Source organism: Anticarsia gemmatalis, chromosome 9 (assembly GCF_050436995.1).
Source record: "Anticarsia gemmatalis isolate Benzon Research Colony breed Stoneville strain chromosome 9, ilAntGemm2 primary, whole genome shotgun sequence".
NCBI lineage: Eukaryota > Metazoa > Arthropoda > Insecta > Lepidoptera > Erebidae > Anticarsia > Anticarsia gemmatalis.
In genome coordinates, this window is record NC_134753.1 from 9,158,456 (window position 1) to 9,176,223 (window position 17,768).

Consider the following 17,768-nt stretch of genomic DNA (forward strand, 5'->3'; position numbering starts at 1 on the left):
TCACAATAATTCAATCAAACTAAGAATTAGATATTGAAACTAAGATATTATTAATAAATATATTTTAGATCGATGACGGAATGTTGACTGTATGATCGGCCACAGAGCTCGAATGTTGTACTTACTTAAATCCGTAAATATTTGCCGTGTTCGGTAGCGACAATAGGCGGTCATCGATTGTGAATAATTGACACGGTCGTCTACCTTCAACCATATCTATGTCGTATTCTATTACCTACGATTACAATCCGATGAGTATATTTCACCGAACATTTTTTTTGGTGGCAATTAATTGTGGCCAATGCAACTAAAATCTTTATCTTTATATTAGTATCTTTTATTATTATACGACAATAGTGTTTGCCTTTGCGAAACACCCAATAAACTGGTAAGTACTGGTTCAAATACAGAGCAGCGAATGATCCAGATGGCTGAGACCACCTCGGATCAGCTCAGACATGAAATTCTCCAGGATCCTTACTTCATTCAAACTTAAAATTTTATATTACATACAAATTTTTCGGACACGAGTAGCCTATTTGGCAGTTACTTTATTGACTGTCTTTTTAGTTGATTTTGGGGTGGATGATCTGCTTCAATGAAGAGGCGAATTTAATACCGGTAGCAGCATATTTATAGATGCGAATACAAATGCTGGAGGGATACTCTTACACTGAGTTACACTTACACTATTGCATAACTCAGAGATGCAGTAAAATAAAGACGATTTATCTTATTTGAAAATACAAGATACGTATACTTGTTATCTAACAAAAGTAGGTTACAATACCTACTGTTAGCTGGTAGTGGAACGTCACATCAAAAGGAAAATAATTCACGAAAAATACGTAGACATAATAAATGAAATACTTAAAACAAATTATATCTAGGTTCATATATTTAACTGTAAGTTTTAACATCAAATAAGTGTTTTTACCTGATTTGTAACATGTTCATGTTAATACTGGTAAATATAGTTTTATTTTTCAACTAAGCTGACACAATTATTTATAGTATTTAATTTACTAGTCCAGCATCTTTGGCCATACTGTAGAAAATGGAGTTTTTGTCTTGCAGCAGTTGTTCTGGCGGCGCGAACTCGACAAGCTGGCCCTTGTCCAGCACCATGACCTTGGTGGAGTCCATGATGGTGTTGAGGCGATGCGCGATGGTGAGCACGGTGCACGCCGCGAACTCGGAGCGGATCGTTTTCTGCAACAGTCGTCAGTTAGTACATAAGTAGATACACTAGTCCCAAAAATTAAGGGATATAAAAAAAGAATCCAAATTTTTGGGTGATTTTCAACAAGCTGTAACTCCGAGGAAAATGGTCGTATAGAAAAAATAAAAAAAGCAAATTGTAGCTCCAAGTGTCTAGTTTTTAGATATGACCATGAAAATTTTTTGTCATGGCCAGGTCTGGAGAAATCCTACGAAAACTACCAAAAAAAATTTTTTCCAAATTTTTTCCCTCCTAAAAAAAGGTCCACGGGCTTCAAAAAATTTTTTTTCATTCTTTCGTTCTAAAGTTCTTTTAGAAAATTTAATCCTCTTTAATTTGCCGTATTCAAAAAGCCTGTACGACGATTTGCCACGGAGTTATCGTCAATCAAAGCAAAAAAGTTATTTTTGACTTTGATATTCAATAACTCCGGAAATAATGATTGTACAGGAAATCAAAGGAGGGTTTTGAAAACTGCACAATATTCCCTATAAGAAAATGTAAACATCTTTGAAGAAAAAAAATTTTTTTGAATTGAAACCTCGGACTGAAAAAAAGACAAAAATTCGCGAAATTAAGGATATTTGGATAACTTGGTATAACTTTGGATAAAATGGATGAACGAAGGATATTGTCGGTAATTTTTCAACCTCAAAGTGTCCCCTAAAATCCTTCAAAAATTCAAAGCGCTGCGATTTTTATTTCATTGTGCCCCGAAGCTTCAAATTCTTTGTTATTGCAAAAATCACCATTGTGAGCAATTTTGTGGTTTTTATTCATTTTTGTAATAATTTTTTTTTTCTCTCTAAAATCTTTATTTTTTCGATTAAAAAGCAAATTGCAAAACGAGAGATCGTCTATCGCTGCCATGAAGTCAAAATCGAGATTCGTCAGTCCATAAGACGCTGGTCCACTGTCTACGACCCCAATCGTGATGGTCATGCACATAAGCCAATCGGGCTCGACGATGTCGTGGAGTGAGCATAGGCACGCGATTTGCTTTTTAATCGAAAAAATAAAGATTTTAGAGAGGAAAAAATTTTTTAATTAAAAAAATGAATAAAAATCACAAAATTGCTCACAATGGTGATTTTTGCAACAACAAAGAATTTGAAGCTTAGGGGCACAATGAAAAAAAAATCGCAGCGCTTTGAATTTTTGAAGGATTTTAGGGGACACTTTGAGGTTGAAAAATTACCGACGATATCCTTCGTTCATCCATTTTATCCAAAGTTATACCAAGTTATCCAAATATCCTTAATTTCGCGAATTTTTGTCTTTTTTTCAGTCCGAGGTTTCAATTCAAAAGAAAATTTTTTCTTCAAAGATGTTTACATTTTCTTATAGGGAATATTGTGCAGTTTTCAAAACCCTCCTTTGATTTCCTGTACAATCATTATTTCCGGAGTTATTGAATATCAAAGTCAAAAATAACTTTTTTGCTTTGATTGACGATAACTCCGTGGCAAATCGTCGTACAGGCTTTTTGAATACGGCAAATTAAAGAAGATTAAATTTTGTAAAAGAACTTTAGAACGAAAGAATCAAGAAAAATTTTTTGAAGCCCGTGGACCTTTTTTTAGGAGGGAAAAAATTTGGAAAAAATTTTTTTTGGTAGTTTTCGTAGGATTTCTCCAGACCTGGCCATGACAAAAAATTTTCATGGTCATATCTAAAAACTAGACACTTGGAGCTACAATTTGCTTTTTTTATTTTTTCTGTACGACCATTTTCCTCGGAGTTACAGCTTGTTGAAAATCACCCAAAAATTTGGATTCTTTTTTTATATCCCTTAATTTTTGGGACTAGTTTAGTTAGTGGGCTAGGCTACACATAGCTATATGCCACTAGTATGAGCCTCACCTGGATGAGCTCGTCAGTCTCCAGGTCGACGGCGGCGGTGGCCTCGTCCAGCACGAGCAGCGGGGTCTTGCGCAGCAGCGCCCGCGCCAGGCACACGAGCTGTCGCTGTCCCACCGACAGGTTCTCGCCGCCCTCCGACACCTCGTGGCGCAGCCCCGCCTGCAGCCCTGCACATAACAAGTAGGTACTAGGCGACTAGGCGAGCAGGTGTAATGTAGTACCGAGTGCAGTACACTCACCCTGCACGAAGGGCTTGAGGTGCGCGTGCTCGAGCGCGCGCCACACGTCCTGGTCCGAGTACGTCTCGAAGGGGTCCAGGTTCATGCGCAGCGTGCCCGAGAACAGCACCGGGTCCTGCGGGATGATGGTGATGCGCGAGCGCAGCTGGTGCAGGCCGATGCCGGCGACGTCCAGCCCGTCGATGAGGATGCGGCCGCCCACCGCCTCCACGATCCTGCACACGAGTGACGTCACACGGCGGTGAGCTAGTGCCAGTGCACTAGTACACGGCTGTAAGGCTAGTCAGTACCTGAACAGGCCGAGCGTGAGCGTGGACTTGCCGGCGCCGGTGCGGCCGACGATGCCGAGCTTGTCGCGCGGCGCCACCGTGCACGTCACGTCCCGCAGCACCGGCTCCGCGCCGGAGCGGTACGCCAGCGTCAGCCCTTCCAGCTGCACGGCGCCCGTCTCCGGCCACGAGGCGCGCGGGCCCGCGCCCACGGTCCACTCCGCCTCCTGCACACAAACACACAAACACACAGACACACGTTAATACACGCTACACTTGACCCACTCGCTTCCGACGTGCTCTACTCACTTGTTCGGTCTCGGCGTACTCCTTCATCCGCTCCACAGACACTATTTTGTTCTCTATTACGGTTGCTGTTTGCACCAACCACGTCAATGTTTTAGTGATCTAAACGTTGTGAGATGAAAAACAAAAATATTTAACAGAAGATAATAAATAACACAAAAGATCAATTGCGATAAAACCATACCTCTAAAGTGTAGCTGATGGATAGTCCTGCTAGCCCAGGACTTAGGTTCTCTCGGCCGATGACTGCAAACAGTGCAGCAAAAAATAGTACGAAGCTGCCAATAACATTAAGTCGAATACTTAGCCACCTGTCCGCGACCGCACTCAGGTAAAAACATTTTTGAAAATGGTCCACCTTCTCTTGAAAATCTGAGGCAAATCTAGAAGGAAAAACTACATTTAGGTACTTCATCTGTGGCTCTAGATTAAAATACACCACAACAATATGAGTCTACGTACCGTTCTTGAACTCCAAAAGCACGAATACTGGTGGCACCCAAGACACTTTCATTAAAATGTGACAATATTGGAGAGCGAGCCACTGATTTAATTCTCATGAGCTGCCGCGACGTCGGCACGTAAAACCTTTGTATCACGTAGTAGAGGATTCCAATAGGAAATATCACAGCCAAGAACATTGGTGTCGAATAACTGACAACAAATATAGTTCCTAGCACCTATGAAAAGAAAAGTAGGTACATTTTAATACATTTTACAACAAACACCATCAAAACCAGGTGGTAGTATATAAGTATATGCTAAGAGGTTATTTGTTGATATTATCATTTCTTTACGGAGAGCAAATAATGCATTATGGAGAACTCACACTGGCGTGGGTTAATATGCATTGGTGACCTTAAATTACTATTATAAACCATACTTTGTGAAGGGATTTACAACTGACACATAGGTACAAACATTATTAGTGTCAAATATTACCTCAAATATGCCATTGAGTGCGCTAGAGATTTGCCAAGGGATGATAACATCTACGGCGTTTACATCAGTGGAGAACCTGGACACGATGCGACCGACAGGAGTCACTTCGAAGAACTGTAACGGCGCTCGAAGTATGTTCTTTAATAACACCTCGTGGAGAATCCTAGCTGCCTTCAAACTTGCCAAAAAAGGTAAGAGGTCACTGAACAGTGCGGTTATAGCTGAAAAATCAGACAATAGTGTAAATACTTTAGCTAAACATTAGGTAAGTTCGCGTTTTGAATTAAGATTGGTATTCACTTTTTTAATAATTTTGATCTTTTATGATTATCATTTATCGGAATGAGGTAATAACCAATAAGGGAACTATGAAACAGACAGCGGACATATTATATAGTTATTATTAATTATATATCAGCAATGTAACCAGTTACCAGGACGGTGCTTTAAAGGTTTAGGCACTAGCAAACCGAAACTGGTTTCGTCCCTTGGACAACTGACCGACGGACTTTAATAAATCGAGATTTACCTTGGCCGGCACCCAAACCGCCGTACACTCCCAGATACATGTCTCGTTTCTTTGTGTCCACTGTTCCATTCACAAGCTGCCGACATAAATACATTTATATTATAATCCCGATCAGTCAAAAACAATCCTTCAACCCAACTCGTCTATAGAAGAAAATTGGTATAGCATTTGCTATTAAAATTTGTCGCTCGCTAATTTGTTTGTTTTATGATTTTACACATTATATTCAGTCACATATTCAGTTCGGCATTAATCGGATTGGCGCAACCCAAAACAAGTAGGTAAGTCAAGCCGGTTTTGTTGTTCGGCAATTTTGCTGAACCGAATATGTGCATAAGTAAGCCTTACATTACAGTCATTACACAGTTAAGGTACCAAAGGACAACAGAACCACAGTAGGTATGTAGGTGAAATAATTATATTATAATGACCTTATCTACAAGGCTCTATAAAACACATGGACGACTGAGGTTCTTCTGTCACGCGACGTTTAGTGCGACACACTACGGTTTACGAGAAAAAATAACAATATCTAACTACTTCAACTAGCTACTGTGCTTAAAAAAGTAGAGCAATACTGTTGTTAAGCTTTTCGTCGCATTTCTTACAGTAGTAATTTTTCATTTTCTCTGCAGACATCCTGGTTGAATGTAAATTTTAAGGAAAAATTTTTACTTATTAAAAAAAAAATATCTTAATATAATTTCGTTTCAATATTTTTTACCTAAGAACTTACCATGTCGTTGTCATTGGACCAACGCGCGAGCCAAAAGTTAGTCCCGATTTGCATAGAGTTCAACAGTATGTATATGAAGGCAGTTGCCACTGATGCTCCAACACCCACGTTCGACAAGTAATGTTTGTAAACGGCCCATTTTACCTGTTTGAAAATAAAGTCTTAAAAATTATACACTTAGCAATCTTTTCTCAAAGAACTTTTTCTCCTCTTTGGAAATAAATTTTTCTGACGTAAGGAGGACACGTACAAGGACAGAAAATGTGTCGTTAATTAAACGATTCACAATAATTAATTATTCCAATACTCAACCACAATGAAATACCTTTAAAAATGTACTTCCTTGTCTATTAATTATAACATATAAAAATATCAAATCCAATATTTACACAGACTTAATAACCAGTATAGACTAGCATCATACCCTTCCAGTCTCTGTTGTCTCTGCTTCAATAAGTTGATCAAATTCTTTAGCTTTTTTTTCTTTTCCCTCCTCATTATCTTTCATTTGCTCTTTATTTGATTTCTCATCACGATCGCCTGTTAACATAGTAGTTAGCAGAAAGATAAAAGAATGAAGCACAGCGTTAAGCTATACCGAATAAGTCAGTATAAAATTCGGTTACCTAGGGACTTACCACCGCCAGCGGAGTTTTCAGACCGTGCTCCCAAAGATATCGACCGAGCCCATTGTAACTTACGTTCAAATTCAGGACCAAGTTTGCTCTCCAGATCTTGTTTGATATCTTCTAAATCTGTCAATTGTCAGTTGAAAACAAACAACGATTTAAACTCATTGTCATCATTTTTATTTCCTGTCCTAATTGTGTAACCTTCACGCATGGTAACAATGTGTTCAAATTACACTGTTGGGTTGACAACAACGTTTACCATACTTAAAGGTGACGAACCGGAAATAACACAATTATTCTCAGAAACGAATGTTGTTTGTTTGTCTCGAATAATGTAAATGTACGACTGTGGGTATGATTTTTAAGCAATGTGTAAGAAACTTATATTAAATGCAAACATTTTACCCTTAGCCGCAGAGGTCTGTTCGACAATGCTTAAGTGATGCAGTAGGAATTCAGCGAAGACGCCCTTCTTCTCCAGCAGCTGCTGGTAGGTGCCGGCCTCGGACACGTGGCCCTCGCGCAGCACCAGCACCAGGTCTGTCTGCGCCAGGTACGACACGTTGTGTGTCACCCACACACGCGTCTTGTTCTTGAGCAGACCGCTGGGACCGATCACCTGCACACGACACACACGTACATATCGGTCACCTGTCGGTCGTCTGTCGGTCGCCATGTTGTCGTCGGCACTGGACTCACCTTGTCGAAGATGTGTTTCCCGACGTGCGAGTCGACGGCGCTGAGCGGGTCGTCCAGGAAGTAGTTGTCGGCGTCGTAGTACACCGCGCGCGCCAGAGACACGCGCTGCTTCTGACCGCCAGACAGATTTATACCTTTCTCGCCTATTTCTGTTTGATCGCCACCAGGTAGCACGTCGAAGTCGGGCTTGAGGGCACAAGCTTTAATGATTTTGTTGTATTTATTTCTGTCAAGTGTTTTACCAAACAGAACATTATTCTGGACAGTATCGTTTTGTATCCACGACTGCTGCGCGACGTATGAAGTAACACCTTAAACGGTAAATATTTTTTGTTACCATTTGCTGATGCAGGACATATTTAAGTACAATTGTGATGTCCATCGTAGAATAACCACTTACCTTTTATATTGACTCTTCCAGAGACTTTGTTCATTTCTCCGAGCAGCGCGGCGAGCAGCGAGCTCTTCCCGGAGCCGACAGCGCCGACGACGGCGACGAGCGAGCCGCGAGGAATGTGCATGTTGATGTTCTGTAGCAGAGGCTCTGCGTCATCATCCTCCCACGAGAAGGTACCTTCTTCTACCACGATCTGATCCGCTGAAATTACAACATTTCAGTATGCTTTAATTAATGATCGTACTTTGTGATCTTGTCTGCGCTTGTCTCAGCATCTAACAGCTTAGAAGTGCAGCATATTTATCATGTACTTACATTCATCCGGATTGTGGTTTATAACTGACGAGTCCAATTGATCAGAGTTTAAGAATTTATTTAACCTCTTGATACTGACGTAAGTCTGTGTAATAAATATTCACGTTAGTAATTGAAGTTATTGTGGCAATCTAACAAATCCTAATAAGCAAGTTACTAACCTGTACCACGTTCGACAAAACATGAGGCAACATTGACATTGGAAACCGAAGGATATTAAAAAGAGACAATGCTACGAATACTCTTTGAGAATCGAGGACTTCTTTATCGTTTACCAACACGAAACATGCGAAGGACATCATTGATACCTGGAAACAAATACTTATGAGCTTTCGAAAAGTAAAGGGAGCGTTCGGATTATCATTTTAAAGACGTACCAATAAAGGGGTAGAAAACCAAATAAAAGATGATGCTGAATTATAATAGGCCATTTTCTTCAGTTCTTGCATTTCTTTGTTCCTTATTTTAAGTACGTGGTCTTGAAAGCTGGGCTCCCATCCATACATTTTAAGTACCTGCCAAACAATACCTAAAATTTAACTTCACTCTTCAGAGTGCAACTGCCTAATCGTCTTGAGAAGTCGATTTTTTCTCGAACAACTAATATTTTTGAAGGTGTCTTTGGATAAAGGTTTTCCCACAAAATTGTGTGATATAATAATTTTATCATGTAAGTAGGTCTGCCTTTTTTGTCATTTTCTATAATTACCTTAATGCCGTTAAGAATTTCGTTCATAAGTTTTATTCTTTCATCTTTATACTTCATTAGTTTGGCGAAAAGTGTTTGTTGCTTACGAGCAAACATTCCATTGAAGGGCATAAGTACGACGATCACCGCTAGACCGGCTAACACGGAGGGACCGAGGACGCCCCACAAAAAATATAACGCTAGTGATATTTGTAAAGGTGCAGACCAAATCAGATTAATGAAGGTTAAATCGCTAAATCTGAAATAAAACATAAATCATAGTTTAGTAAAACCGTAACATAGTAACAGGTAATAACGTGTCAAAATCATCAAACTAATACAGAAAAGTATTTCTGGAAATAGAAAAACATCTGCAAAAAACTTCGTAATGAACGACGTTTTTGCGATGTGGGATTCCCCGCACTCACGTACATCATTGTACAAACATTTAGACGCCGATATTTTAACCTCTCTACGTCCTTTGACATCAAGTTTATCGTTTACCTGTCCACATCAGTTGACATCAAGTTAACGATTTCTCCGACGGTATTCTTCTTTCTGGCTTCATTAGACAAGCTAAGAGCTTTCCTGTACACCATGCTATTTAATGCACTTTTTATTTTGATGCTAACACCACATGTCTTCAAAAAAGTCTGTCCAAGTAATACAGTTTGAATGGTAGCACATACAAACATAGCTACAGCATAAAGATAGCCTCTCCAAACAGGCTCATTGCCTTCAACAAATCCTATGAGTAATCTGGAATGTTAAAACATATGTCTAGAGTATAAGTAAGAATAAGGAAAATGTGTACGAGAAATGGTGAGCATTAATTAGGTATAACAATATGATTATCATGCAGTCAGTGAGCTTAGCAACAGTATATTATTATGAAGTACTCTGTGTTAGCAAAAGCCAAGGAGACATTAATAACTTACTTTAATAGCTCTGGTGATGCAAACGTAAGGACGTCGGCGACAAGCCTTATGAACATTCCTACTACGAATTGTGCGCCGAAAGCCATACAGACTACTGGTAGAATAGATATTGGTTTCTTTTCTGTTTTTTTGTTCATAAGAGAAGAACTTTCTGAGCCTTCTGCGGCATTGGTCTTTCTGTAACCAAGATATTAGAAAGATATATCATGAAGAGAACATTGATCATCCAAGTCCCTTGCAAATCTAAGCAATAAAACCAAGGTTGTTCTGCTTTTGTTGCTCAGCATACTCGACTTTGAGCTCCAGAAATGAGATATTATTATAATGATACGTTTACTTATCTCAAGCGAATTACTAATGAGTAAGAATTAGTTGAGTAAACGCGTTTATTTTGGTACAGCCCCGTGGCCTATTACTCATAGTCAACAAATAGTATCAGTAGTAATCATCACATTCGTTTTTTTACACATGCTCGGATTTTCCATTGACGACATAATATACATCAAGACCTATTTATTTTGGCTTTATCCTGCAATATTATGTAAGTAAGTGTCTTATCCTGTGCTGATAAGATTTTTGGTGGTTAAACCCATAAAATTCGCACACGATTCGATAAGTAATAAATTATCGAAGTGAATGCGTCAAGAAAAGTTGTCTTAGAATTTATTTTTGATACTTACGAGTCTCGTTTTCTCAATGCTCTGTTCCAGAATTTTTCGAATCTTGCCACGGCTTCTTTTGAAACATGTTGAGGGTTCAGACACCATATGTCGTCTTCAGTTAGAGTTCTCCGGTAGCCTGTTATAGCAATCGGGTCGAACCAACTGAACGTGAGCCGACTGGGCACGCCTGATGAGTTCTCAGGACTTTGTCTCTGTTGATAACTTGACAGTGAGACACGAGGACATGGGGTAATTATTCTATAGATACTCATAAGCGAATAACAACATAAGACATTTTATAAAAAATCTATACCTGATCATAAACGTAGGGTGTATCTCTAGGTGGTAAATCAGCGAAACAATTTAAAATAAACATTAATATAATTAGAGAATAGTACACGATATAACTAGCAAAATTATATCGGACATTCACGTCGTCGACGGTGTTGTAATTCATCATCTCAGTCCTGAGTTGAGGCAAGCCGGCCAAGATAAGGAGAAGCCAGAACATGAAGAGTACTCCAGAGGTCCTCAAGCCATACTTTTTGTTGTAGCATAATAATGTTGCCGACAGCACCTGCAAATATGTATATGTATCTTTGATGTCAGTAGCTCTTTGTTTGATTCGGCTTAAAAAAAAAGGAACAAGATTTAATTTCTGCTTATTTACAAAACCTTAACATGAAGACAAGACAAAAAAAAAATAGATTAGTACTACATTTTCGTGAGTTGTGGAAGCAGAAATGTTTTTAACTAATTTTTACAGTTCTACTGGGTGTAATTATGTTCATGGTTATATTTTACTGCTTCTGTGACGCGGTCGGTAGTGGTTGCGACCGTCCAAAAAGTTAGCTGTCCTGTAGACAATGAAAGTAAGGACCCTACCTATGTACTGTGCACACAATTGGTTGTTGGCCACTATAAACAAAGTCCTGCACAGTTGGTCGTTCAATGAAACTGGCCGTTCCCTTTATATTTTAGGTATTCATTGGAAGAAAATAAGCGGCTTCCGAGAAAGTGTTAATTTATCTTTATCGCTTTAGTCATAACAGACTAGATATTGAGGCATCAAAATAAATACGATAGAGTAGATAACAAAGCCGATTATCGCGATACCGTATTTATAACTAAGCCACAATTGAGTAACATCCATTAATACATTTTACACATTCGAACTACTTAATAGGTTGGTAATGATTACATATTTTTTTAATTTTACGATCGTATAGCTATGAAATAATCCACTTCTGCCCTTTTGCTGGGCAAGGGTCTCCTCATGGAATGAGAATGAGATCGACACTTACTACTAAGGACTAAGTAAAAATAGGGAGATGGAAATCTATCCAAATATCTTCAACAGATTAGTATGACGAATTATGAAAATTTATAATAACTAACATCACAAAAATTTAGACTTTGGAGTCTAAACTAGAACGTTCTAATGATAATAAGATTAAAGCAATCAGAATATCTATTTTTCAATTTAAATGATTTCTAAAGTATCGATTTTAAATGGACACAAACTTTGCCCCTCAAATCATTACAGAGCAGCGAATCGAGTAACTCATTGGAACAGTTTTTTCTGCGACTTTTTTATGCATGCATGGTTCTTTAGTACTACTCAAATCGTAACTAGAACTCTAATAAGTCCTAATGATGTAAACTTCAATCGCAATAATAATAAACATCCTGTCCGACTGCAGTTAAGGGAGCTCCTGACCCAACGAGAAAGGGGTAGCCGGTAGGGGTACATCGCTGAGTCCAAATTTCCTATCCCCAAACCTAGGGAGCGTGGCACACCTTCAAAAACTGTTTTAAAAGCCTTTCAGTCGCACAAGGTTTCATCATACTATACCATTCATGGTCTTCCTCTACGTCGGTTTCGTGAGAGAAAAAAATACTTATAGGACTCGGCTTTCAAGCACTGCTATTACGGACTCAAAAATGTTTAGAGTTGTAAAATATCAAGATTTTAAAATAATGTTATTACTTACAAAAGTTAGAAGTTTTGCAACAGGATCGTAATAATCCGCATCAAACACTTTGTCGTTTTCTCTCGATGATACATGAATTACTTGACCGATGTCGATGATGTGTAGTAAAATTAACATCAATGTTACAAATAACTTGCTGATATTTAATTTGTTCCATGGTATGTTGGCCTCTTTGCTCTTCATCATCTGGTACACTTCGATGAACGCTGCCAGCCATAGATACAAACACGGGATCCACACAAGGACAGTTTTTTGGAAGCATGGTGTGAAATCTGGATTGTCTGTGTACCAAGTTAGGCTGCTGTTCTAAAATGTGGACATACCGAATATAATGCGTTGAAACTAAACTCGACAAAAACAGTTATATGTATTTACACAAGCAATCTCAAGGCCAGTTAAAGTAATTCTACAATCTTTTCATCTAAAAAAATCTAGATTATATTTGGTGTCTGATCATTTATAAGGTACACCGATTTATCCGGTAGTAGTTTAGACTTACATTGCCCTCATCTAATAAAATCACATCTACACAAATTAACACAAGGAAGTAAACATAAAACCGAGAGTTACACAATGTTATTAAATATTTCCTACGTTATTATACGTTACGATTATTTTTATATAGGTTGAATAAATAAACTCTACACATTACACAGTTACACAGATTAATAAAATATATCAGTGCGGACGTAAGTATTATCTAAATTAAAAGTTAATATTAGATTACAAGTAATATAATAGTCCAACTTTATAGATATGAATTATTAGCACACACAACTATCTAAATTAAATATACATGCATCTCAAACATAATTGCAGTTAACTCCTGCTTACCCAAAAAATAGATCCACAAAAGCTGTCCATCTAATTATTTTTTCATAACTATTTCTCAAAGTTGTAAAAATGTGTTTTTAAATTTGCCGCACATATAGGTACAAACTGCCCGGCTAAAAAGTTTTGAGTTTATGGCTATAACTTGGCAACTAACTTGCTTGTTAGGTTTGTATGCGTTCGTAGTTAACTAAAACAGATAGAATATAATTTGCGCGACCCAAAAATAAAAATTATTATATAAACTATTAAACATCTAAGTGGTTATTATGGCTTACAAACCAGGAATAAAATATTTTAATATGTAGTACAATAATATGACTAACCACCATGAGGCCTTGTTCTCAAAAGGTCTTTAGTAAGGTAAAATGCTGTTCATAAGATAAGACTTTTCTAATTTTTATTACAATATTTTCTTTGCGGTTTGCTTTGCCTGGAATTAAGCAGTAGGCTTCACCACTATTTTGGGACAAATCTCACACTTTATCAATTTAGTCGATTACTAAACGGTTACGCGTCACTCCAAGCGCAGTGCGCTGGTGTTATTAGTTTCGTTCATTCAATCATTCGGTCATTGTCAACGATGGCTTGGTTGGATTTTTCCTGGCTTGTTAGATGTGATGATTATTAAAACAGTTATTTTTTGTACCAAATACTATAATATTTAGTACATAAATGGTATATATCTTTTAAATACAGAAGATATACGATTTCTTCTACAGATATTGTTACCGAAAGGTGTAGATTTGTTGTAGATAAAGGCACGGACATAGGGCCGTGTTAGTCGGTGTTTAGAATGGCAGAGTATTTAGCTGCTATTTTTGGTACAGAAAAGGACAAGTAAGTTCACTCAATATTATTTTAATTCAATAATTTACACATTCTTAGCTAATTAAAGGTTTATTCATCATTTTGTGTCAATATTACTTTCCCATGAGAGGTTAGATTTTAATTGCTTTCTTTCACGATTATTGCTGATATTATTTCGTTATCGTATATTATAGAACACTTTCCGTTATTAGTATCAGTTTTTGTAATAATAGTTAAGCAATCTGATCTTTTGTATAATTCATTAATACTCCTATTTTCGTTTCAGAGTAAATTGTTCATTTTACTTTAAAATTGGAGCATGTCGACATGGGGACCGTTGCTCCCGTATTCACAATAAACCAACGTTTTCTCAAACAGTGCTGTTACAAAATCTGTATGTGAACCCTCAGAATTCAGCAAAATCTGCTGATGGCAGCCATTGTAAGTATTTGTACACACTACATTCATCAAAAATCTTATTCATGTTAACTATTTCTCCTGCAGTCAAATTTGTTAATGCAGGGAGTTTAAGAAACAGTTATTGTTTATTTATTATTGTTACAGTTATTGTTTATTATTCTTTGAATCTCTCATACATGGGCCTGGGTATTGAGGGCCCAATACCCAAAGCATAAACTGCATAGTTATTCATCAGTTTCTGCCAAACATATAATAGATAACAGGCAGTAATGCATATTGCAGTCCTGATTGTAAACCCTGGTCACATAACTCTCAGGCAGAAAAGTTCCACTACAAACTGGCAGGGGATAATGCTCAGACCTCAGTAGATCTTTTAACCTCATAAAATGTTGCTTCCAGTGGTTGTAGCCAATGTGTCTGATGAGGAGATGCAGGAGCACTATGATAACTTCTTTGAAGATGTCTTTGTGGAATGTGAAGATAAATATGGTGAGATTGAAGAGATGAACGTATGTGACAACCTCGGTGACCACCTAGTTGGAAATGTTTATATAAAGGTATGTATTCTTTAAATAATTGAACTGTTCCATTGTTGGTCAAAGTCTCTCCTTAAAAATACATAATAATGGGTAAGAAAATAATCTAAATAGTGTTTTTGTAAATAAAATGCATAAATATAAATTATTTGGTCCAGTTTTGTCTAACATTTTAGTTATTGTGTACTTTTGACTTGACTTAAACAATGCTTCAAGTTTGTAGTTTAACTGACTAAATAATATATCCTTTTCATGTACAGCATAATTCACACTATTGATAGGCCTTCATCTGGCTATGCATTGTTTATACAGAATATTATTGTCCTATTTTTCAAATGAGTTTTGTTTTCAATTGCAGTTTCGTCGGGAAGAGGATGCAGAAAAGGCAGTGAATGATTTGAACAACCGTTGGTTTGGTGGTCGGCCTGTATATGCTGAGTTGTCTCCTGTGACGGATTTTCGTGAGGCCTGCTGCCGTCAGTACGAGATGGGCGAGTGCACGCGCAGTGGTTTCTGCAACTTCATGCATCTTAAACCTATTTCCAGAGAACTGAGAAGGTAAGGAAAAAGTAGCAAATAATTTAATAACCATTTTCAATAGCTTATCATTAGTGTCTTTCTTCCTATTAGTACTATATTAAAAACAAGGGAAAATGAGCTTTTTGTTGTAAAATAGATTGATGTGCCTCTTGATTTTTGTTATAAACCTTGATGTCTGAAAGTAAGGCATATAAAATCGTTACTATAGCAACTCTCGCTGTTCATGTCGAGATGAACGTGAAACATGAAACTATTTGTGCAAAAGTATGAGTTAACTAAACTTAAGGGCGAGATGATCAGTGTACAATCTATAAATCTCTATTTAGTAGATAGAGTAACAGCTTTTGTGCATGCAATATTATTAGCATTTTATAGACCAGCTTTCTGAAGACAATACAACATAGCTTTATCTAGGAACCTTGTGTCTTTCATCTTTAGTATTACTTTAATACTTAGTCTCAAAGAGACACTAAATTTGATCTCATTTAATCAATGAAACTGATTAACTATTTATCGTCATTGTCTTGATCAGATATTTAATAGCTTTGTTGAATAAAGTTCTGTAAGTTTATGCAAATATGGGTCTTTAGTGAGCTGTGAAAGTTAGATGAAGATTAATCTTTTGTTGGAAACATCTTACCGTTATTATACAGTACGTTCAGGATACAGATCATAAGACAAAACAGATGTAGCCATGGAGTGCGATAGCAGCACTTTCAATCTTGAAATTAGTAAGGTTTTTTTCAGTTCTTATGTTGCTGCAGTATCCCCAACAATTTGTTTGTCAGGTAATATACAGAGCTATTTAGTACTTATATGTTCGGAAAGTTTCTTCTGTAATCATTCACTTTGGTATTTGCGTGAATATGGAAGCCAAAAGAATCTACGGGTAATACCCATTACCCATTCCATACCCATCATCCAATCCTCCTCAGGGGATGAACAGTTTCAGCTAGAGTGTGGTACGTTAACGTGGTCCTGTTCATTCGCAGATACTTGTACTCCCGGCGCAAGGGCTCCCGGCGGTCGCGCAGCAGGTCGCGAGACCGGCGCCGCCGCTCCCGGTCGCGCGAGCGCCGCCGCGAGCCGCCGCGCAACTCGCGCTCCGGCCGCTACTGACCGCGCGCCGCGCCGCGGCCCGCGCCCGCCGCCCGCGACCTGCACGCCGATCACTCCGACCACTCCTCCAAGTACAAGTAAAGGCGATCGACGACGTGCAATAACAATGCGACGTGTACCATCATATTAACAACGGTAGTCGACTGTGAACCCGACTCTAGCGTCGATCTTCATAGAGCTTTTAATATTTTAAGCGGGTTACCTTATAAACTACGTTTGATATTGAGGGCGACTAGTTTGCGACTAGTGTTGCGAACGAAAAGTTTCGGCGGCGCAAAATGATTAAGAAGTAATGTAATATTTGAGTGTAGTTCTGCGTCACATTACCTTTGTAGTCTGTGTGAACGTGTAGTGAGAACTTGTGGAGTGTTGCGAGTGAGCTGCGACCCGGCTACATTCTCCTCGAGGTTAGTACCGTCCGGTGTTACGACGTTACGTAATGTCATGGCATGTGTTACACGACAAGCACTCTGTACGGGGAACGAGGTGTTTCGCTCGCTGCGAGCGCCTTATGTCCCGTGCTGACCTCACGTATGCTCGTCGTGTAACACGTAACACGATGCCTCGTAACTCTGGTCAGTACCTTAACTATTTGTTGAACGTACTAGGTATATTCTAATCTAATATAACCACGTTCAAATTGAGAAGTGTAGTTTGATACAACAATGAAAGGGTTAAATGTCCAGGTCGGGGATAGTTATAATTGCGAGCGTGTATGTACGCACTGAAACCATTTTATGAAATAAGAAACAGTAACTTTGTAAAATGTCTTAAACAAATTGAATGGATAGTTTTGTATCGTAAGCATGCATTGACGTAGTTTGGCGACTTCATGGTGTAATAATAATATTGTAAATACTGCAGTAACATACAGTTAGTCTGAATTTTTATTATTGAAGAATATATTTTTAGTTATTTCAGTAGATATATTTTCTGAAATATGTCTAGCATTTTAATACTATCATAATATTCCTTTAGGACTATACTGTTAGGTATTGCAGTACCTATCTTGAACAGTATATTTGTAAGAAAATGTGGACGATGAATAAAATCACTATAAGATTTAAATTTTTTAATACTG

The 17,768-nt window shown here is 38.0% G+C and overlaps 2 protein-coding genes across 3 annotated transcripts; one reads left to right on the forward strand and one right to left on the reverse strand.

Moving 5' to 3' along the window:
- Positions 1 to 893: 893 nt before the first annotated feature.
- Positions 894 to 13,414, reverse strand: LOC142975746 (multidrug resistance-associated protein 1-like). 2 transcript variants are annotated; one of them, XM_076118784.1, is made up of 25 exons: positions 13,266 to 13,414; positions 12,432 to 12,737; positions 10,751 to 11,014; positions 10,456 to 10,649; positions 9,776 to 9,952; positions 9,342 to 9,596; positions 8,859 to 9,096; positions 8,527 to 8,664; positions 8,311 to 8,457; positions 8,150 to 8,234; positions 7,838 to 8,035; positions 7,438 to 7,748; positions 7,144 to 7,357; positions 6,745 to 6,861; positions 6,531 to 6,646; positions 6,107 to 6,250; positions 5,371 to 5,446; positions 4,842 to 5,062; positions 4,362 to 4,579; positions 4,084 to 4,282; positions 3,903 to 4,001; positions 3,615 to 3,820; positions 3,325 to 3,539; positions 3,086 to 3,252; positions 894 to 1,212 (listed from the first exon to the last, which is right to left on the reverse strand). In XM_076118784.1, exons 1-25 carry the CDS (start codon positions 13,293 to 13,295, stop codon positions 1,018 to 1,020), a joined length of 4,530 nt encoding a protein of 1,509 aa, XP_075974899.1. In that variant the 5' UTR covers positions 13,296 to 13,414; the 3' UTR covers positions 894 to 1,017. The 2 variants fall into 2 exon arrangements, with proteins under 2 accessions (XP_075974899.1, XP_075974898.1); XM_076118783.1 differs by having other exon boundaries at positions 6,733 to 6,861.
- A 411-nt stretch (positions 13,415 to 13,825) lies between these two features.
- Positions 13,826 to 17,755, forward strand: U2af38 (U2 small nuclear riboprotein auxiliary factor 38). Its single transcript, XM_076118796.1, has 5 exons — positions 13,826 to 14,102; positions 14,359 to 14,513; positions 14,892 to 15,049; positions 15,387 to 15,586; positions 16,561 to 17,755. Exons 1-5 carry the CDS (start codon positions 14,059 to 14,061, stop codon positions 16,685 to 16,687), a joined length of 684 nt encoding a protein of 227 aa, XP_075974911.1. The 5' UTR covers positions 13,826 to 14,058; the 3' UTR covers positions 16,688 to 17,755.
- Positions 17,756 to 17,768: the final 13 nt, after the last annotated feature.

Coding starts and splice junctions, on each gene's coding strand:
- LOC142975746 (XM_076118783.1), bottom strand. CDS start 13,295: ATGGACAGCTTTTGTGGATCTATTTTTTGG. Junction 6,251..6,530: donor AGACAACAGAGACTGGAAGG/GTATGATGCTAG, acceptor ATTTTCAAACAG/GTAAAATGGGCCGTTTACAA. Junction 3,253..3,324: donor CCTCAAGCCCTTCGTGCAGG/GTGAGTGTACTG, acceptor TGTTATGTGCAG/GGCTGCAGGCGGGGCTGCGC.
- U2af38 (XM_076118796.1), top strand. CDS start 14,059: ATGGCAGAGTATTTAGCTGCTATTTTTGGTACAGAAAAGGACAA. Junction 14,103..14,358: donor TTTGGTACAGAAAAGGACAA/GTAAGTTCACTC, acceptor TTTTCGTTTCAG/AGTAAATTGTTCATTTTACT. Junction 15,587..16,560: donor ATTTCCAGAGAACTGAGAAG/GTAAGGAAAAAG, acceptor GTTCATTCGCAG/ATACTTGTACTCCCGGCGCA.